At 46.1% G+C, this 18,970-nt stretch overlaps 1 protein-coding gene across 1 annotated transcript; it reads left to right on the top strand.

Annotated features, from left to right (window-relative positions):
* The first annotated feature begins 2,639 nt into the window (after window positions 1-2,639).
* On the top strand, window positions 2,640-8,333 carry RPS4X (ribosomal protein S4 X-linked). Its single transcript, XM_070603893.1, has 7 exons — window positions 2,640-2,748; window positions 3,723-3,800; window positions 4,345-4,525; window positions 4,922-5,019; window positions 6,298-6,469; window positions 7,412-7,569; window positions 8,171-8,333. Exons 1-7 carry the CDS (start codon window positions 2,746-2,748, stop codon window positions 8,270-8,272), a joined length of 792 nt encoding a protein of 263 aa, XP_070459994.1. The 5' UTR covers window positions 2,640-2,745; the 3' UTR covers window positions 8,273-8,333.
* Window positions 8,334-18,970: the final 10,637 nt, after the last annotated feature.

Below are 18,970 nucleotides of genomic sequence, written 5' to 3'. Positions count from 1 at the left end.
AGGCACAAAGCTGATCCTGTCCCCCGTAAAATCTTTCAACGGCTCCCCATTGTCTACCTATAGGCTAAAGTCCAAGATTCTTAAGATTTAGCAGCCCTCTCTGTTCCAAATTGCCTCGCCACCATCTTTTCTCTGATGAGCTTCTCCTGGCTTTGCGTCCCCCCCTCCCAGCCTGCCTCTCCATTGTAACGTGAATTCCTTGAGAGCAGGAACTGGATCTTAATCATCTCTGCACTAACACAGAGCTTGACACAGAGTAGGCACTCAATAAATGTTGGGTGAAGGAATGGATTTATTCTAAGGAAATCATTCAACTGAGGGAAAAAGCCATATGAAGGAAACTGTTCACTGTAGCAATATTCATAATGAAGAAAAAGTGCAAAGAACTGAATGTTCAACAACAGAGAACTTTTATTAATTATGGGACATCCATTTAATGGAATATGATGCAGCTGTTAAAATACTAATTACGAAGATTATGTAGCAACTCAGAAAGTGTTTGTAATATAATAAAAGCAGAATACAAAGTGGTATGTACCCTAGGACTAAAATTATGTAAAAGTATGCATGCACACAAACTGATCCTAATGAGAACAGGAACAGGAACAAATGAATACAGATGATGTGTTTAGGGTGTTTGGGGAGGTACTGTTTGTGATTTTCTTAGCTCTTTCCAAATTCCCTTTATTGTTGTTAAAATGTCATTTGTGCATAAATACAAATTGATAGAGAAAAAAATCTCCTGAAAAAGCTGCCTTGATTCCCTCCAGTCCTTCGACAAGCTATGGCACAAAAACAAACCAAGCACTGACCTGGGAAGCAAGAGACCAGCCCCCTCACCTCGCCCCGGCCCTACCCCTACCCCTAACTGGCTCTGTGATCTTGATTAAGTAAGACCCGCAGCTCTCACCAGCCATTTCTCCCGTCCTCCCTAGGTGGAAGTCCCGTGGTTATTCCTCACTCCCAAACCAACTCCCATCATTTCTGTTAGCTGCATCACCATCTTCCCAGTGCCCTCAGACTGAAAACCTCGAGATCCACCTTCCATTGTCTCATCACCTTCCCTTTCTCTCTGACCAAAATATGTTTAGGAAATAATATTAAATATTTATTAAAATGTGTATGTGGGACTTAAAGTAGCCTCACTTTGCACTCTCCTCAGAGGCAGGGAACTCGTCCAGCTCATCCGTGCATTTCCAGACCTAACACCTCCAGTCAACTGCCCCTTCTTGCCAATAATCATTTATTGTATGCTCTACTATGGACCTCGTTTTAGACAAAGAGGAACTCCTGCCCTCCTAGTTAATACTGTCTGGTTGAGAAGAACCAAGGATTTTTTTTCTCTCTTGATCTTCTGCGGACTGCTAAGGGGTGAAGCGGAGGGTAGAGATAGACCTGTAAAATGGAACCTCCTGAGCCATGACCCCGTGGTGGGAGGAGTTCAAGCTGGATGCTCCCAGGGATAATCTAGTAAGACTTGGCACAATTGGTGGGATGTTGAGTCAGTTTATTGGTTCAATAAGTATTTACCAAGTGCTGGACATAGCGCCAAGCTCTCCATTAGGTGGTAATGGGCCTGCCCAGATGAATTAGGGCAGGATCTGTCACGGAGATGCTCATGGTTTAGGGGAGGACAGACAAGGAAACCAGTCAAGGAAACCAACTCAATGTGCTAAGTGCTGTCATCAAGTTTGAACAGAGGGCTCTGGGGCAGAAGAATGTGGGATTGACCCTGGCTGAGGGGAATAGGGGCTCACAGAACCAGAGGGACTTGAGCTGTGTGTATCTCCAAGGTTGAGGAGTGCGATTATGTGCCCAGGAAAGGGGTTGGGCTGTCCATGGCAGTTCCAAGGTGGGGAAGCATCGGGTCCACAGGCAGGAGGCTTGAAAGAGGCACCTTTCTCAAAGCAGTAATAGCTTGAAGTGGCTTAAGTTTTGAGGTTTGGGATGGGGGAAGGGAGCAGTGGGTGTCCAGGTGCAGGAGGCTTCAGGTGACAAGCAGAGGCACCTGAGGGGCCAGGCAGGAGGGCCAAGAGCAGTTTCAAAGTAGAGAAATAGCATGATCAAATCTAAGTTTTAGTTAGATAACCGATGGTCTCTAATGTTCCCTCCTTCCCTGAGACTTTATAGTAAGTGCCAAATGCATTGCACAGGAAGCAAGGGGCAGGGCGCCAAGGTTCAAGCAAGGACCATACCCTCCCAACCCCCTACACCCCTACGTCCTCGGGAATCTGCAGAGAAGCAAGAGAAAAAAAATGTTGCTTCTTCCCAACTTACAGTATAGGCAGGTTGGCCGGCTCGAGGGAACTAGGAAGAAGGGACAGACAAAATATGTTTAAGAAATAATATTAAATATTTATTAAAATGTATCATATAATCACGTGTATGTGGGACTTAAAGTAACCTTACTTTGCACTGTCCCCGAAGGCAGGGAACTTGTCTAGCTCATCTTTGTATTTCCAGCACCTAACAGAATCAGGCGCACCAGAGGCGCTCAGCAAATATTGGAAGGAGAGCGGGAAAAGGAGCGGAGGAGACCGCCCTTTGCAGACGCCCCTTTCTCAGCGGCGGTTCCCAAGCTCCGGACCTATGACCTCCCACCAGCAGGTGGCAAGATAGAATCCCCGAGCGCCAGAAAAGGGCGGAGCTGGGCGGGGCTTCCGAGGCTCCGGCGCGCGCAGCCTCCGAGCCTCTTTTCTCGGCGCACCGGAAGAAGGCGGTCCTCTTTTCGTGCCTAGCGCAGCCATGGTAAGGTCGCTTGTTCGCGAGCTCTTGGGATGCATCAGCCTCCATCCTCCCAGGGCCGGGCCTTTCTGGGGCTTCGGGGTTCTCGCAGGGGGTGGCCGGGCGGAGTCGAAGGGAGTGCGGTCTGCGGGGTGGGCCCAGGCGGGCTCGAGGGCGAATGCCGGCCCCGGAGATGGGGGGAATCGGCGCTGCTGGCGGGAAGGCCTCGGTCTCTGCCTCGGCCACGCCCGGCCACGCATCCTGCCACCCTGGGAGGAGCGACTTTCTGCCCAGGCCGAAGCTGCGTGTGAGCGCAGAGGGCAGACGGCGGGCCTGGGATGGGTGGACGTTGGGTCCGGCCGGTGGAGAGGCGTTTTCGTGGTCGTTGTCTTTTTGGCACGATTTGACTTTACTGACTTTACGTAGTGTGGCCGGTAAGCATCAGTACACAGCGTTAAAAGTTTCCTTCCGCATTTTAAAGTGAAAGCTGGTCTCAGCTTTTGGCTTTATAGTACGAGGGAGCAGCTGTTCGCACGTGGTTGTTCTGAAGTCACATTCATCTCGCGCCGGACAGTTCAAAACCAAACGGTTGTATTGCGAGAACTTTTGTATTTGATTAGAAAGTAGAAGCACAGATTGAGTTCTGGTCTATTTCTGTGGCTGGCTGGCTGTACCATGAGGTCTAACCCCTGGCCGTTTCACCGGCGTAGTGTCCTAGAAGAACAGTCTCTGGAAGCAGACATGCTTTTAAGCAGTAACGTGAAGATACTTAGCACAGTTCTCAAAGACAGTAATCGAGAAGTGTTGTCTGTACAATAAGAGAGCTGGTTCCAGTTTATGGAGCCTATAGTGTTTGCTAGCTACTTTGTATGCGTTTGCTTCTCTGCCTTTGATCACCGCCCTGTGCTTTCAAGAAGTTGATAGAATTTGTAAGCTGTTAAAAAAATCTAAAACGATCTAATAGCATTACAATCTAAAAACCTAAAACTCTCGTTCAGGCTCGTGGTCCCAAGAAACATCTGAAGCGTGTAGCAGCTCCAAAGCATTGGATGCTGGATAAATTGACCGGAGTGTTTGTAAGTATTGTTGTATTGTAAGCATGTTTCATGTATTGGAAGTATCGAAAGATACACGTTTTCTTTTCCCCAGTTTTACTGAGATAAAATTGACACATTTAAGGGATATATTTTATACTGAGCCTGTAATGTCAGGCATCCCTGGTTGCTGTATCCCTAATTTTTCTTGCAGTGCCTTCCATTAGTCATTTTGAGGAAGGGCTAAGGGGAAAGTGTTCTTGGCTTTCCCTGTTCTGGAAGGCCCTGTGCTATTGAGCTGCACCCCACCTCATCTTAATAATTTCTGTGCCTCATTCCACATAGTACACTTCACGTGGATTTGGGACTCACATTAGTTCTTAATGGGTCTGTTCCTCTGAAGGGGGAAAACACTGTAAAACTTTAAGGTCTGAAATGTTTTTGTAAGCTTTGAACACCTTGTTTGCCCAAATTTGGAGGTGATGGACATTCTGGTGTCTAGTTAATGGATCTCAAGACTTGGGAGGTGGGTTTGAGTGAATCCCACCAATAGTTTCACAGAATTTTTTTTTAAATCATTTTACAGGCTCCTCGACCATCTACCGGTCCCCATAAGCTGAGAGAATGTCTCCCCCTTATCATTTTCCTAAGGAACAGACTTAAGTATGCCCTAACAGGAGATGAAGTAAAGAAGATTTGCATGCAGCGGTTCATTAAGATTGACGGCAAGGTCCGAACTGATATAACCTACCCTGCTGGTTTTATGGGTAAGTGGTTAGTGGTGGGCACTTGGTGGGGGCTCCTTTTGATAGTTTTATCTCCCTCCCAAATGGCAGTTGTGTTGAATAGTGGTGGGCTTTTATCAGTCTCGGAAATAAAGCATGACCTCCCCCCTCAGTTTTTTATTTACATAATGTAGGGCTGCAAATAATCATGAATCATTTCTCAAAACCAAATTTCGATTCACTTTAAGTTTTACATATTGTAGAAACAGGGTTTTGAAACATTAAAGATTAGCTAGGCATGGTCATTAATCTTAAGAATTCTTGTTGTTATTTGAAATCTGAGGCGTAGGGGTTTTTTTGTCTTATGGTGCTGTGGTCGTTACTCAACATGGGGTAGCGGGGGTCACTATAGTAACCTAAGTTACTGTTTGATATCAGATGTCATCAGCATTGACAAGACTGGAGAGAATTTCCGTCTGATCTATGACACCAAGGGTCGCTTTGCCGTTCATCGTATTACACCTGAGGAGGCCAAGGTGAGTGTTGCAAGTAGGCTGGGTCTTTGTTCAGTAAAATTACTTGGTTCTCAGTTAGAGCCTGGATTAAGTACATTGGCTGGTCCCTTGCAATAAGGTAGATAGATTAAGATTACTTAGAATAGTTTCCCTGGAAGTAGCCAGTTAAGAATTTGGTGAGATCCTATTGTATCTTCAATTTTGTATCATCTTGTTGAAAGTCTTGGTGGTAGCTGTGTGGCAGTCTGTTGCTGGATGTCTGATTGACCCCCATTTGAAGCTAACATCCTCAAGAGATCATTTTCTTTTTTATGGCAGAAATGAAGTGACTTCCTGGTTGGGTTTTTTTTTTTTTTCTTTTAGCGGCAAGGAGCGTGATTTGTAGGAACATTTAAGAGTTCTTGAGGTATGGGTCCTTTAAGCATAAGGAACCAAAAAACCAATATCCACTCCAATCCAGTTGGCCCTTTGCCACGTCTCCATTTGTGGGTCTAGCTTTACTCTGGGGAGGGGAAAGGTGTCAATGGAGGAGACTGCTAACCCTTGGGGCACTAGTTTGAGATAGCTCAAAAAAATTACAGGCATTGATTATTTAATCCAGTTTGTTGTGATGGTTTTACACAAAAGTTTAAGGCTTTCTGAATTATTGGCTGTAAGTGAAGGTTAATTCAATTGAGTGATTCAGCTCCTAATTTCCTTAGCTGCCTCGTTATCCGCAGGCCAGCGGGCATGTCCAATGGCGTCATGGTGATTTGATTTCCTTTAAGGATGTCAGGGAGTGAAAATCCAAACTTGAAATGCTTTGTGAAATATTTGTTGATTAGATGGACTGGTAATACAATTGCAGTTTGTGAGACAAAAACTCAGTTGTGGTGTAGAGGGAGCCATTAAGAGGCACTTGTTAGGAGCGATCGAGAGGAGTTGGGGAAGAATTCAGAGGGCCCATGAGGCTTAAACAGCCTGGAAAAAGGTTGTGAAGTTGTGGGGTCTTCGGTACCTTGGACTTGAACATGGGGGTGATGCAGTGCTACAAGGAAAATGCATAATAGGAAGACCAGCCTAGCCTAGAGAGGGGTGGTCAGCGTGCAAGATGAGTGTATGGAGGGCGGGAAGAAAAGTCTGGGACATGGTTATTCTGCAGTTACAAAAACTGGCAGTTCCTCTGTGGGGCTGTTGCCTTTAGCTGCTAATTGTATTTTTAAGCCAGTGACTTCTGGCTTTGAAAGAACTGTTGCGTCCACTGTGGGGCATAGTGCATGTGCCCTAGACTACGTGTGGCTCACTCTTGTATGTTTCTAGTACAAGTTGTGCAAAGTGAGAAAGATCTTTGTGGGCACAAAAGGAATCCCTCATCTGGTGACCCATGATGCTCGGACCATCCGCTACCCTGATCCTCTCATCAAGGTCAATGACACCATTCAGATTGATTTGGAGACTGGCAAGATTACTGATTTTATCAAGTTTGACACTGGTAAGCAGCCTCTGCTACCTGGGCATTCTCTCTAAAGCCTGGGTGTAAGAGCTGTTCTTTGCTTTTCTCTCCTTTTAATCAGAATTTAATCAAGCATTATGACGTGCACAATGCCTGGGTACAGGGTTTTGTTTGAACCTTCTAGGTGATTCTGGTGTGCAGCTAATTACCAACCAAAGCTAGGTGTCTGTTGATGTGGTAAGGGGTTGGGAAGGGGCAACGCCTACAAGTTTCAGGGAATGTGCTCGTTTCAGGCTGGCTTTGTGGTGGCAGTAAGGGTTAGAGACAGGAGTATATTCTGAACAGTGGGGAGGGAAGTTAGCTAAGAGCGGCTTCCATGGGGAGGTGTGAGAAGTGTAGCTGGCTTCTGTTTGGGTGGTGGGTCAAAACAAATAACCGGGGAATGTATCTGCTCCAACGCCCAGATACATAGTATTTTTACTTCCAGAGGCCCAAGTGTTCAGAATATTCTGGGTGGCTGAGATGAGTTCTGTTGTGAGAAACACATTCTCAGGCCCGCTCTAGACATCTCAAGTTCCCCTATCCGTGGAAGTGGCGTGGGGGCTGGGCAGAAAAGAGACAGAAAAGGCAAACCAGCCTAATTATGATGCAGCCGTTGTAATGCTGTCATCATCCCTAAAGTCTGTCAGTAACAGTAACAGAATTGTGCCTTGGAGGAACAGCACTGGTATAGGCAAGACATGGTGAGGACCTGACAAGGTGGGTGCAGTGGAGTTTACATTTGTTGGGTGTGCGGGAGGGATGGGGCAAATCTTAAGAGGACCCTGAATCCTGGCTTAGGTAAGATCCACAGAAATAAATTTGAATGAGAAAAGGGATTAGTAAACTTCATTCTGGATCTCTCTTGGTCATTCATTACATTGGGTTATGAGTTCGCAGAGTGCCTTGGTCTGAGCACATTATTTCTTCCTTCCTGCCTAGGTAACCTGTGTATGGTGACCGGAGGTGCTAACCTGGGAAGAATTGGAGTGATCACCAACAGAGAGAGACACCCTGGTTCTTTTGATGTAGTTCATGTGAAAGATGCCAATGGCAACAGCTTTGCCACCCGGCTCTCCAACATCTTTGTTATTGGCAAAGTAAGTCTGGGCTTCCCTTCTCTGGTCAGGGAAACTGGAAATGCAGGTACTGCTACATTGCAGCACCTGGCTCCTGGCTGGCGAGGCTGGAGCAAACCTGTGCTTTTTCAGTATCACAGAATCAGCAGGGGACCTGATCCCCTTGGTGAAATGTGCCCAAGTAATGGAATGAATATGCCTTGTAGTCAAGTTCTTCAATTTGTGCCTGTGCTGTTTTGGTTTTTTTGGGTTTTCAGGTTTTGGATGTTTTTTGTTTTGAGGAAGATTGGCCCTGAGGTAACATCCGTGCCCATCTTCGTCCACTTTATAAACTAATGAGTGACCTTGGGCACTACTTGAGCACCTCTGAGACATGCATTACGAAGGGCGTTGTGGTTTTACATCTACGTGTATGAGCGGCAAGTTTGCTAGAATGGCCCCAACTGCCCAAGCAGTGGGTATTTCTTGATAAACCAGAATCCGAATGTCTTCAGATGCCCGGCTGCTGCTGAGCACTTTCACAAATGGGCTTCTCCTTTAAATGAGATGACAAATGTAGCATGTGCAAAGCTGCTAATGGAGTTGGTTTGTAACAGGTTTTGATTCTTGTATTCTCCTCCAGGGTAACAAGCCATGGATTTCTCTTCCCCGTGGAAAGGGCATCCGCCTCACCATTGCTGAAGAGAGAGACAAGAGACTGGCAGCCAAACAGAGCAGTGGGTGAAATGATCTCTAGGTGACCTGATCTTTGTACCTAATTAAAGTTAACACAGTGTGATTCGTTACTTCTGGTGTTTGTTGTGCTTTGGTTTTTTTTGTTTTAATTTGTGGTTTCCTGCTATTTTACTTTATAACATGAAAAGTCAATTGAATCTTCAGGTAGGTTTAGGTGTTCTGTGGTGTGGCTCTTCCTGTGTCTCTTATAGGTTGGCTTGCATGGTGGTGGGAGGGAGAATGTAGCAGACATGGTAAAGAAGGAGCAGCAGCTAACCCAGGAGTGGATAGGCCAGGGAAACCCAGAGCGTCAGCCCCTTGACTTGGCCGAGAACTCATCTACCCTGTTAAAAAAAACAGTGCCCTCCTTTCTCTTGTCTTCATTGCACTAACCCATCCACAAGCCTGGCTCATCTGTTTTTCCCACTCCTGTGCCAGACTTGTCAAATGCGGAGTGGAAGTGTACGTACAGGCTCTTGATGTTGCAAAGCAGTGCACTTACTCGGACTTAGTAGTCCTCTGTCATTCTCCAGCTGCCACTGCAGTCCTCATCTCCATTCCTTGTAGTACTCTGCAAAACAAAGCATGTGGAAAATCAACTCGTTCCTGCTTCCCTGAATGTGGAGGGTGGTGTCAGGCTTGCCTGCCAATCTCGAGACAAGAAGAGGTGCCCCTGCTGCAAGGGGCCAGCTCTTACACTTGGTCCTCATTTCAAGCCCTGGGTCTCTTCCAAGAATATCAATTACCCTTCCTTGTGATACCAACATTCTGAAGCAGCTCTCTTGTTCCTGTATCTTCCTGCTAAAACACCAAAACCACCTTTGCCTTCTTTAGCAGGGCTTCTCAACCTTCATACTATTTGGGCCAGATAACTTGTGGGTGGCCGTCTTGTGTATTGTGGTTGTTGAACAGCATCCCTGGCCTCTACCTACTAGATGTTACAGTATGCCCTCCCACTCTGCCCAGTTGTGATAACTGGAAATGACTCTAGATACTGTCAGATCCCCTCTGGGGAGCAAAATTGCCCTGTGCTAGGAACCACTGCCCTATAGATACTGCTGTATCTCGCCATGACTTCATGTAACATCTTTACTTGTCGTAGACTGCTCAAGCTTACCAAGTATCCCGCCACGACAGGATTTAGGTGAAAAACTTGTTTGAGACATCTTTTTCCATCTGAGGTGCGATGAACCTGTGTAAAGTTAGTACATATGTAACTGGGCACGTATAATGGTCATTCCCGGTGCCCAGGCCTGTAGTCCAGCGGAGGAGGAGGGCTGCTGAGGAGCTGTGGTTTGGGGCAGCATCCCCCACCCCTGGCTGGGTCCTATACTTGGAGTAAGGAGCCACAGAATAGTGGTCTTGCCAGAGAACTGAGCAATGTCCAAACTAATTGGCTAAAGAAGGCATGCCTTGGGGTCTCCCAAGCCCGGATTTTGGCCCCACAGAGCTGCTCTGCCTTACCTATTGCAGACTCCAAAGCACGACTGGCTGGTGCCTCAGGTCCTCTGCTTAAGCAGAAGGAAGGGCGTTGCTGCAAGAATTGGGTCTTGCCAAACTGGGTGGGAGAAGGGTGCGTAAGTGGGCTTGCCAGACATGTTGCTTCAGCATGGTTCTCTTGCCAAGAGTGAGGCTCATCCGGATTCGCAGTTCTGATGAGGGGCTGGGTCGGAAGTAATCTTACAGCGCCTCCTTTAAGAAACAAGCAGGTGCGACCAAAAGGCCAGAGGGTCATTTCCCTGAATGCTGGTGGATTCTCTTGCTGCCACCCTGCTCGCTGCCCCCATGGCTGCACTTTCCTTCGTTCTAGGTTTGTTTTAAGTCTCAGCTCAGCAGGTGGAAAGAATTTGAGTTTTAGCTAAGGAACCAAAGTGAATGTGGAGAATGAGAGGCCTCTAAGTTGCTTCTTTCCACAAGCACAGTGGTTTGCTGGATGCTAATTGGCCGGCCATCTTGCACAACGGGAATTGGCATGTTTGTCTGCAGTCTTCACATCACCAGAATCTCTTTTAACAACATTTTGAATTTGTTTTTTTATTTATTTGTTTAACTAGCACAGGAATTTTATTAGCAACTAGTACCGACGTGGGGAAGATTTCCATCCTAACACCAGGTTGTATTGGTGGACTTAGCCAAAGCGGCCTGTATCATAGGTATGAGATACAAGTTTCCAAATAATGGCTTGTGTCTTCATAAGGCTTTTTAAGGCTTCCAATTTGATTCATAAAATCTTAGAGCTGGAGGTAACCTTAGAGATCATCTCAGCAGGGAAGCAGACATTTGGTCCCAAGATGAAACTGAGAAGCAAGCAGAACTTGATTGGGTTTGGTTTACTTCTCGCATGCCTTTAGTGGGCAGGGCCTCACGCTCCAGTCAGAGGGCAGCAGAGCACAGCTTTGAATGAGCACAAGAACACAAACAGCTAGGACTTGTGGAGTACTTTATAGTTTACAAGAGCCACCTTGATTTTTTGATAGCCAAATCATGTTCTTGCTAACCTAGATGTTACAGAAAGAGTGATAGCCACTCCACTGCCCTCTGGCCCGTGCCAATCAGATCTATCCATAGTCTTCCCCATCTCATGTCATGAAAAATGCCATCTTACCAGTTACTTTGGCCAAACACTGGATATGTCCTTGATTTGTCTCCCTTTCTCACACTCCACATGTAATTTAATTAGAAAATCCTTTTGGTTCTACCTTCAAAATATATCCAGAGTCCATATTTGGTGATATTTAGAAATAATTATTAACTTTTTGTGTGATAATCATAAAGGATCCTTATTCAGAGATACATACTGAAGGATTAGCAGAAGAAATGACAAGCAATCTGAAATTTGCTTTAAAATAATCTAGTGGGTAAGGAAGATCAATGAAATAGGATGGACCTTGTACCGATAATGTTGAAGCTGGGTGATAGGTACATGCGATTCATTATACCAGTTGCTCTATTTCTGTATATGTTTGACATTTTTTGTAATAAACTTATAAAGGAACAAATACATAAATAGGACAATGTCTGGCGTTCCCCCAAAGAACATCCGATCACTTCCCATCACCTGCATTGCTACCGCCCTGGTCTGAGCCACCACCAACTCTTGTCTACATTATAGATTATAGCATTAGCCCCTGACTGGTCTCCCGGTTGCCATCCTTGCCCCCTACAGTCTCAACCCAGCAGCCAGAGGGACTCTGTTTAAAGTGTGTAAGTCAGGTCAAGTTGCTCCTCAGCTTAGAGCCCCTGAATGGCACCCGTGTCACTCAGACTAAAAGCCACAGTCATCACAAGGCCCTAAGAGATCCCCACAACCTGGCCTCTGACCTCATCTCCTACTACTCTTCCCCCGGCTCAGTCTGTTCCAGCCTCACTGGCCTCCTGCTGTTTCTTGAACATCAGAGGTACTCCCCTGTCTTAGCACCTTGCACTGACTCCTTTTTTTTTATATATGTAGTTTATATTACGAACATTTTCAAATATACAGAAAGACCAAAAGAGTAGTACAATTATCACCTACATAGACACCAGCTAGGTTCAATAATTGTTAACATTTTGCCATATTTGTTTCATTTCTCTATGTAGCCATGTACACGCACAGACACACGTCTCTTTTTCTGAACCCTTTGAAAGTATGTTGCAGACATCTTGACCTTGGGTTCCTGGTGCCAAGAGATGGCAAGTGCTGGCTCTCGGGCTCCACTCAAGGAGTTAATTTCCATGTTACCTTGGTCACTAGATACCCAAGAGAGATGCTACCTTTCCAGGAAGAACTTTTCCATCCTGAACCAGGGGAATCCACTCTTCTGTTCCAGGTTGTTGGGCCTGGAAAATTCCCCAAACCAAAGGCCAATCCTAAAGCTCAAAGAGAGAATGAAAAATGAAAAGGTTTGATTTGCTCAGACAGGAGTTTGTGGGTCAACTTTCTCTACCATTTTGACTTCTGAGAATATTGTACTGTTTGGACAATAAATAATAACAAAGAATGTTCCCAAGAGACAACAAACAGCCTTCAATAATAATAATAGCAGCAACAACAACAGAAAGAAGAAACTTCCCAAGAGCCAACAGCTTTTCAGTTCATTCCTGGGTCTTTCCCAGGGACATGCTCATGTATTTTTCTTAGCTTTTCCAGCAATGGTGAACACGTGTAATCAGTGGTGTGCTGGTAAATGTTTAACAACCAGCTCTCTGGAAAAAATGTGTGTATACATATATATGTACATAGGTTAGTTATAAATGTTACTTATATAAAGGATGTATAACATAATTTACAAATAATAATAAAACAGGCAATTCCTCGTTATTGTGAATTCCATATAGCCAGTTGATTCTAACAGAATGCTTTCAATGATTTTTGCCAAACTTGTATCCATATCAACCTATGACATATCAACCTATGACTGCAACTGACAAACAAACTGAGTGTTGGTTGATATTTTTGTTTGCATTAACAAATAAGACAAAAGTGAAACGACAAAGACATATATGTTAGAACTTCATTTGTTTGTCAATGCCTTGAGCAGCTTCTTTGCTGAATTGTATAATAATTTTTGAATACTGAAAAAAATTTCCTTAATTTTTTGTACTATTCACAATGTAATGGCTACAAGACACAACACACTTCGAAGTTTAATCTGCATTTTAACATTTTCTCCATCGCTTCCTTAACCCTGGACAATCAGCAAAACAATTAATCAGATCCTGATTTGTAGTGTTTATTTCCATGGCCGATTTCAAGCTACTACCCTGATGTCACTGAACAGGGAGCTGCGCCTAAGCTGAGAAGAGATGAGCAGTAGCACGCCATTATAGAGCATTTCCACCATGCGGATACAATAGGCATAAATAATCTCAAGGGCACGGATAATAGTAAAATGTAGTAAAATAATTAGGAAGTGAGGAGTTTTCAGTATTTATTATATAAATATTATATATTTATTATATAATTTACTTAATGTTAAGTTTATATATTAACATTCTAAACATTTTTAATATATAGTTTTTGCATTTTTAGTAATGGCTGTTTATAACAAGTGGCTCAGAAAATTCCTAAAAATTTAACAATTGGCTGGTATGAGCCGGTTCTAGCACACCACTGTGTGTCGTGCTATGTGACTCAGATGGCTACCCTGATCCTGTTGAGTGTGCCTCCTCAGCACCCCTCACATGTGACTTCCTTCTCCATCCTTTCAACCACCTCTGCCATGGGCAACATCCTCTGCTCCCACCCAAGTCTGCAGCCCCATCCCTAAAGCTCAGCTTGAGTTGCATCACTTCCTCTTCCAAACTTCTTGGTCAGACACATTGCCTGTAGAATCAGGTCCAAATTCCTTGAACTGTCCTTGCAAGCCCTCCCCAGTGTGGTCCTAAGCTCTTTTCTCAATAGAAGGGCAAGGCGGTAGCTCCCAACTCCCGGGTCTTCATTCATCGTGACTTCTTTCTCGGGCGTCAGACCCACAAAGTCATCTGCCACCTGGACATCTCCTCTTGGATGGTCCCCAGACATCTCAAACTCAGTCTGTCCCAAATAGAGCTCATCCTTTTCCTCTCTCTCCTGCCCCCTCCGTGCTTCTATTCCTGTAGTCCCCGATTTTCTTTTAGGCCCTCAAATTTACCCTGTTCCCATCTCTCTTCATATTCTTTGGACACTTTTTTCTTCCCGGAACTTTTTTTCCCACTCCACTCCCTTGCTTGCTCCCTCCCCTAACTTTTTTTCTGGCTGTCTGTTACCAATCCTTCAGGTCTCAGCTAAGAAGTTGCTTCTTCTGGGAAGGTTAGGGGCCCACAGCACACCATTTCCCTGTTCTTCCCACCATAGAATTTGCCACACTGTACTACAATTGTCTATTAATTGTTTGTCTCCCCCAGGAGACTGTGAGGTCCATAAGGCTAATCTTGCTACCACCGCATCCCCATTATCTAGCCCAGTTACTGGCACATTGTGGGTGCTGAACGAATGAATGAATGAGAGGTATATCCTGTGCTTCCCCTACAAACCCTCCCCTGCATCTGTCTTGTTTCCTTGGTGTTCCCCAAGCACACCTTGTACTTTTTCACTTCCCAAAAAAAAAAGCCATAGTTTTTGCTTGTGCTTAAGGGGACAGGGTCAGAAAATGTCACCTTCTGAAATTGAAACTAATAGAATCAACATTGAATAGATGAGATCAACCATCTGCAAAATAATCCGCTTTAAGGATTGGTTTGTAAATATGGTACCAATGAGACAAGGGTGCCTCTCAGGTCTCTATGGTGACCAGCATGTTGCCACCGGCTGGGAATCTGCCAAATATAAAGAAAGTGATAATGTCAATCAATTGTAACCTGATTGCTAGAGATAATGCTGTATAAGCAGGAGGGCCCTTGTCTACATGGGATCTTGAAAAGAGTTGAGCCAAGAGCAACATCTTTTCTGTGTTTGACCATCATCAAGTGCTACATGCAGTCCTTTGCAGTTTACAAAGCACCTCCATGTGTCACCTGAGTGAATCTCCATGATGAGCCCACCAAATGGACCTTATTATCATTTTATAGACGACAAAGATAAAGTTCAGGGAGGTGAATCAACAAACTGCCACCCCCCCAACAGCCATACCTTCACTGAGCCCACAGAGAATGAGAGGGTTATGAACCCAAGGACAGAAATACCTCTACGGCAGAGACAGAAAGTTTTTGCAATGACAGGTGGTCAACCCTCCCACTTTGGTTCAGTCCGATTCTGTGCCCAGGTCGCAGCTTTTGGCTTTGGAGAGGTTTAGCTCAGGGCCTTGGACCCCTGAAGGTAGGCAGGACGGGGGAGGATTGCTGCCAGGCCGGTCTCTTGTTCATTCAGCAAACATTTATTAGACAACTGCTATGTGCTCAGCAGTGCTAAGAACTTGGGATATACTGGTGAATAAGATCCGGAGCTCCTCGCCAAGCTGATGGCCTAATTCCAAGAGTCTGACAAGTAAATAATTACAAATATGCTGTGATGGAGGCTCTGTGAAGGGAAGAACAGGGTGCTCTGGGGGCCCATAGAAGAGCCATTTACAGGGGTCTAGGGGAGGGTCTGGGCAAGCTTCCCAGAGGAATTGATGCCTGAGCTGATACTGGAACGGACTTGTCAATACAAAAAGGGGCTGGATGGGGCTGGCCTGGTGGCATAGTAGTTAAGTTCCCACACTCTGCTTTGGTGGCCTGGGGTTCGTGGGCCAAGATCCTGGACTTGGACCTACACACTACGCATCAAGCCATGCTGTGGTGGCGTCCCACGTACAAAAGAATAGTAGAAGACTGGCACAGATGTTAGCTCAGCCACAATCTTCCTCAAGCAAAAAGAGGAAGATTGGCAACAGCTGCTAGCTCAGGGCCATCTTCCTCACAAAAAAAAGGGGGCACTGGAGGAATCAGAGGATGGAGAGAGAAAAACTTTCCAGGAAGAGAGAGTGAGAAAGCTGGGGGGCGAGAGTGTGTGGCAATGAAAGGCAAGGGAAGAGAGGTGGGGGGGGGGAGGAGAGGTGAAGCTAGGGAGAGAATCATAAAATCCAAATTAATATAATAACCTCATAATAAGAATGTATAATACAATAGAACAAGATCCATAATGTTATTAATCATAATTATTAATCATTGGTTGATTGAATCAATAATCATTTATATGACTGATACTAATAACCTTATAACCATGAGAGCTAACCTGCGGTGAACGATTGAAGCGCGTCGGTGCGGGGCATGCAGCTCCATGCATTCCATGCACTATCATCTCCTCACCCTCACAACAACCCTACCAGGTAGGTACTGTTATTGCCCTACTTTACAAACAAGAAAATCGCAGGTTAGAGAGGTTAAGAAACTCACATTGGTTATTCGGTGGCTAGCGTGGCATCAGGATCGAGGTTTAACAGGGACTCCAGAACCCATCCTGGAAAACGGCTTGCCTAACAGCACAGCACCTCCTCAGACATGTCTAGGGCTGTGGATTCTGTGAGGGAAATAAAGTCAGCGAAGAGTTTTGGGCAGGGAGGAGGCGCTCAGATTTTGTTTTTAAACGGCTCACCCTGGTGGAGAATTGGAGTGGCAGGGGGAGAAGCGGGGAGAGAGGGCAGGGGAGGGCTTTTGCCTTTTACTTCAACTCTCTGATGGTGGCGGCTTGGACTAGGGAGGTAGTGGTGGGAATGGAGAGAAGGGAATGGATTCATGGATATGTAGGAGGTGACGCTGACTCCCGGATTCTGGCTTAAGCAAATGGATAAACGGCAGAGCCATTCCTCCAGAAGAGGAAGACGGAAGGAGGAAGAGGTTCTGAGGGAAGAAGACACCCACCAAGTTCGCACTGCAGATGGAGGGCAAGGTCTATGAGAGACACTAAGGAGGTGAGCTCTGGGAGGCAGATGGAGAGATGTTCTAGAGTTCAGAGAAGAGGTCTGGACCAGACAACAGGATAAAGAAGGTGATTCCAGCCGCATGAGGGATGAGATCTCCCAGGTGTGCAGAGTGAGAAAGGCAAGGGTGGATGCACACCACCGTGTGAGGGAGGACCAAGTGAAAAGGGGCTGCAAGGAACTGCAAAGGGCCTGCTTGCTCCTGTGGCAGGAGACAGCTGGCAGGCTCAAGATAGAGTTGAGACCTCAACTCTTTGAATTGAAAGGACTTTTGGAAGGTGTTTAGTTCAAACCTCTCACTTATAGATGCCTCCTCAAAGAGGGACACTGGGCAGCACCATTGCCAATTTCAGCGCTCACGTATTTTGCAGGGAGGATGTGGACTTGGGCCTGGGTTCCAGCCATGGGGAGGATTACCAAGAGCCAAGCCCACTCTCTCAACCTATCCCAGTCCCCCTAGGGATATAAGGCTCTCATGTGTGTGACAAAGGTTTGATTTAACAGTTTGAAGAGACGGTATAGCATAGTGGTTAAGCATATGGCCTTTGCAGCAAGACTGCCTGTATTCAAGACCTCCGCCAACATTCAAAAGCTGTTTGACGTTGGGCAAGTCAATATACCCCGCTGAGTCTCAGCTTTCCCATCTGGAAAAGGGGGTAATAATTGTACCAACCTCACAAGGTTTGTGCCGAGGATAAAATGAACTAGACCATTCCGTGGCAGGTGGTAAACGCTATTGAGTGTTAGCTGATCCTAGACAGCAAGAATGTGTCTGACCCGTTACCGTCTCCAAATCCTTGTTCTCTAGGGCCAGATTGCTCAATAAAAATGCTCAGGGAAGATAACGAACAGACACATAGATAAGGAGAACAGATTGGTGGTCACCTGAGGGGAAGGGTGGAGGGAGGGCAAAAGGGCTAAAGGGAGACATGTGTATGGTGACGGATGGAAACTAGATTTTTGGAAACTAGAACACGATGCAGTCTATATAGAAACTGACATATAATAATGTACACCTAAAATTTACAAAATGTTATAAGCCTATATAACCTCAATAAAACAATTTAAAAAATGCTTAGGGAATTCATAAAGCAGGAACAACAACAAACGTATTTGGGAGAAGAATATGAGAATCGTTATTTCAAAGGATTCCATCGAAGTAGCCATCACAGGAAAACATCAGAATTTGGTTAGACTCTCTTCTCCTTTTTACAGTTTGGTATAATTTTTACCCTCAATCCCCTAATGACAACGGTAGTACTGAGTGTGGGGTGGGGGGAGTAGAGGTAGAAGCCACATCTTTTCAGTACTTAGAGCCTGAGTCATAGTCTCAATAATCCAATTTGAGCCTTTCATCAAGTCTGTAAAGGAGGTGTCATTTATATCCTTTGTAGAAGTGGAAAATAAGGCTCAGAGAGGTCAGGAACCTCGCCCAAGTACACACAGCTAAGTGGGATGGGGCTGGATGGGGCCGGATGGGGCCAGACAGGGCTGGATGGGAATACAGGCAGTCTGCTGTCAGAGCCTCCCATGCAGTAGGGGGTTGGTATTTGTGGTTCTGGAGGGGGCTCCTCGGCGCGGGCCTATTGGTCCCGTGCGAGGGGAATTCATGCCTTTGTGCAAGGAGTAAAGAAGTAAGGGGGCCCTGGTGGCAGCCCTGGGCCGGGGTGATTCGGGCCAGAAGGTAAAGATGGCCCTCGAGGCTTTTTGGAAAGCCTCCTCCTTGGGGGCCATATGTTCGCAATCAGTGTGTGGATGGCTAGGGTGGGAGGGGGGCTGTCCTGGCCGGCGGCCAAGCCAGATGTTTGTTGTGTGACTCCGCACAGCGCAGAGCTCAGTGATCCCTTGCTGTGCTGGGAATTCATGTACCACAGTTACGACCAGCTTCATCCCGTAACTCAGAAGGTTTCAAAGGCCCTCTGGGTGGAGGCTGGCCCCAGACAGAGCCAGGGAGGCAGGAGGTTGGCCTCCCATCCCCTCACGCCTCCCTGCCGGGGCCCCTTTCCTTGCACATGACTTTCTTTCCTCACACTCTCTCCACGCCCAGGTACTCCTTGTCGTCCTGCAGCCTTCCCCACCCCACGGCTTACACTAAGGCGTGTCCCGCCATTGCCTTCATTTCCCCACGCCCTGTCATGAAGGGGGAGCCCCTTTGCCCTTCTTTTCCGTCTAACAAAGCCCCACTCTTCGTTCGCAGGCCCCTCTGATCTCAGCTCTGCTGTGAAACTTCTCCAGCTTCCACAGAAAGGGAAGGACATGGAGGCAAGTGCTCAGGGAGCACCTACTCTGTGCCAGCTGTGGAACCAGGGGTTTTACATACCTCACCTCATTAAATCTTTGCAACAGCCCTG

The sequence above is a fragment of the Equus przewalskii genome, chromosome X, assembly GCF_037783145.1.
Source record: "Equus przewalskii isolate Varuska chromosome X, EquPr2, whole genome shotgun sequence".
NCBI classification, from domain to species: domain Eukaryota; kingdom Metazoa; phylum Chordata; class Mammalia; order Perissodactyla; family Equidae; genus Equus; species Equus przewalskii.
Note: the sequence above shows the minus strand (reverse complement) of the source record. Positions and strands in the feature narration are given on the sequence as shown.